The sequence below is a fragment of the Neopelma chrysocephalum genome, unplaced genomic scaffold (genome assembly GCF_003984885.1).
Source record: "Neopelma chrysocephalum unplaced genomic scaffold, ASM398488v2 Primary Assembly neopelma1_116, whole genome shotgun sequence".
Classification (NCBI taxonomy): Eukaryota; Metazoa; Chordata; class Aves; order Passeriformes; family Pipridae; genus Neopelma; species Neopelma chrysocephalum.
Window position 1 is genome coordinate 3761853 of NW_020897778.1, and position 2024 is coordinate 3763876.

The 2024-nt window shown below is 65.3% G+C and overlaps 1 protein-coding gene across 1 annotated transcript in view; it reads right to left on the reverse strand.

The window, feature by feature from the left end:
- KSR2 (kinase suppressor of ras 2) overlaps nucleotides 1–1891 on the reverse strand; it is a gene marked incomplete at its 5' end in the record, with an annotated part of 68932 nt that extends 67041 nt beyond the window's left edge. Inside the window, one exon of the mRNA XM_027696724.1 lies at nucleotides 1330–1891. Coding sequence (XP_027552525.1) covers nucleotides 1330–1891 — 562 coding nt within the window. The remainder of the gene's footprint in view (nucleotides 1–1329) is intronic.
- Nucleotides 1892–2024: the final 133 nt, after the last annotated feature.

Below are 2024 nucleotides of genomic sequence, written 5' to 3' on the forward strand. Positions count from 1 at the left end.
AAGGAGAAGGAGAAGGAGAAGGAGAAGGAGAAGGAGAAGGAGAAGGAAGAGGAGGGCAGCTCAGTGAGGGTTCCCTCCTGCAGCCGTGGTGATGCTCTCGGGTGGACCAAAGCAAACATGACTTTGCAGTGCCTGAGCACGGGGGAGGGGGGCAGGGGTGGCCTTACAGGAGGAATTTTCCAGCTGAAATAGTTTAATTTCCAGAAGCTAAAAGCCTTTAGAGACCAAAACCTCCCAGCCCAGGGGAGAAGGAGGGTGACCACCCTCGCTCCGTGCAACAACTGCGGCCCAACAGCCGCCACAGCCTGGGGGGTGCAATGGGGGAACGAGTGACACCACGATGCTGAGGCCACCAGACACATCTGCCACCCCAAATCCAAGGGGGGCTCGGGGCCTGGCAGTTGGAGCAGCTCAGGAAGACAGAGGGGTTTGACTCCTCACGTGTCCCAGCCGGAGCATCGTGGCTGGGCAGGAGGGACTGAGCTGCTGTGCCAGGGTGACCAGGCTGCCACCACATCCCTGCCCGGGACTCTGGCACGGCCTTTTTATCCTCAAGGACCCCAGATTTAGGGACAACAGGGCAGTTTGTCCTGGGGCTCCTGTTTCGGGAGGGGAGCAGCCACTCCATCCTCAGGGGGAGCAGATGATGCCCCAAGGTGGCCACTGGTCCCCTTTGTGTCGTCCTCCCCCTCCCCAGGGGCAGCAGGAGGGGTTTCTGAGCACGGACATCAAAAGGGGTGGAAGGAGATGGAGAGGAAGAGCGTCGGCACCGGGGAATCCTTTCCCTGCACAGCAGCAGCCTCTGCCGGCACCGGAGCCGCAGAGCAGGAGCAGGGGGAATGTGGGCAGAGACTCCTCCAAACACCACCAGGGACGGAAAACACACCGGGAGGTGCCCGGGATACAAACTGTCATCCCCATAAGGCTTTCCATGTCCATATATCCACACTTCAGCTGGAAGATGATCCTTCCCACCTCGCTCTTTGCGTGTGCTCTCACCCCAGCGCCGCTCATCCGGCCGCAAAATCCCACCGTCCAGCCCGCCCATCCCACACTCCGGCATTCCAGGGCTCTGCCAGCCAGCAGCCCCGGTGCCCCTCGGGATGCTCCCCGTCCACCCCACGCTCCCAAAACGAGGGAGCAAAGCAGACACCCCCCGCCCCCAACATCTCTGCCCACCGCCGGAACCGCGAGGGGTTTCCCACGGCAGAGCTCAAACCGGGACGCCGCGCTCCGGCATTTCGGGATAAAAGCACTTTCCCCAAGGAGCAGGGACGGGATTCACCCCCGTGACACCCCCCGGCCCCCCCCCCCGCGGCACCCGCTTACTTGGGGGTGTGCGCCTCGTCCACGCGGTGGCCCAGCTGGAACTCGTGGGACTTGCTGCGGTGCAGGGCGGTGAAGCCGGGGATGAGGTGGATGAGCTTCCGCGAGGAGGGCGGGGGGGTCCCGGGGGGCTTCAGTTTGTTCCTGCGGCGCACGGGGGGCGTCCCCGGCGGGGTCATGGTGGTGACGATGTTGGGGGTGCGCGGGGGGGTGTGGGCGGCGTGGCGCTGCCGGGGGGACGGCGGCAGCGAGCGGTGGCCGGACTCGAGCGGGGGGCAGAGCCCCGGGTGGGCGTCCACGGTCAGGCGGTCCACGTGGGTGTAGAGGGGGGCGTGGGGGGAGCCCCCGTGGCAGTGGTGCTGCCCGCACTTGGGCGGGACCTTGGGGCTCTGCGAGAGGTGCGTCCGTGCCCACTGCCCCGGCTCCGACGGGCACCCCGGGCTGTTCTCCTTGCCCGGCTCCGTCGTGGGCCACTGGATGGTCCAGTCCTGCTTGGAGAGGCTCCCGCCTGCGACAGAGCACAGAGACACGGCCGTGTGGGGCGGGAGGAGAGGCACGTTCCCAACTCATCCCTGGATGTGTTTGGGATGTCCCACCCCTGGATGTGTTTGGGATGCCCCACCCCTGGATGTGTTTGGGATGTCCCATCCCTGGATGTGTTTGGGATGCCCCACCCCTGGATGTGTTCAAGACATCCC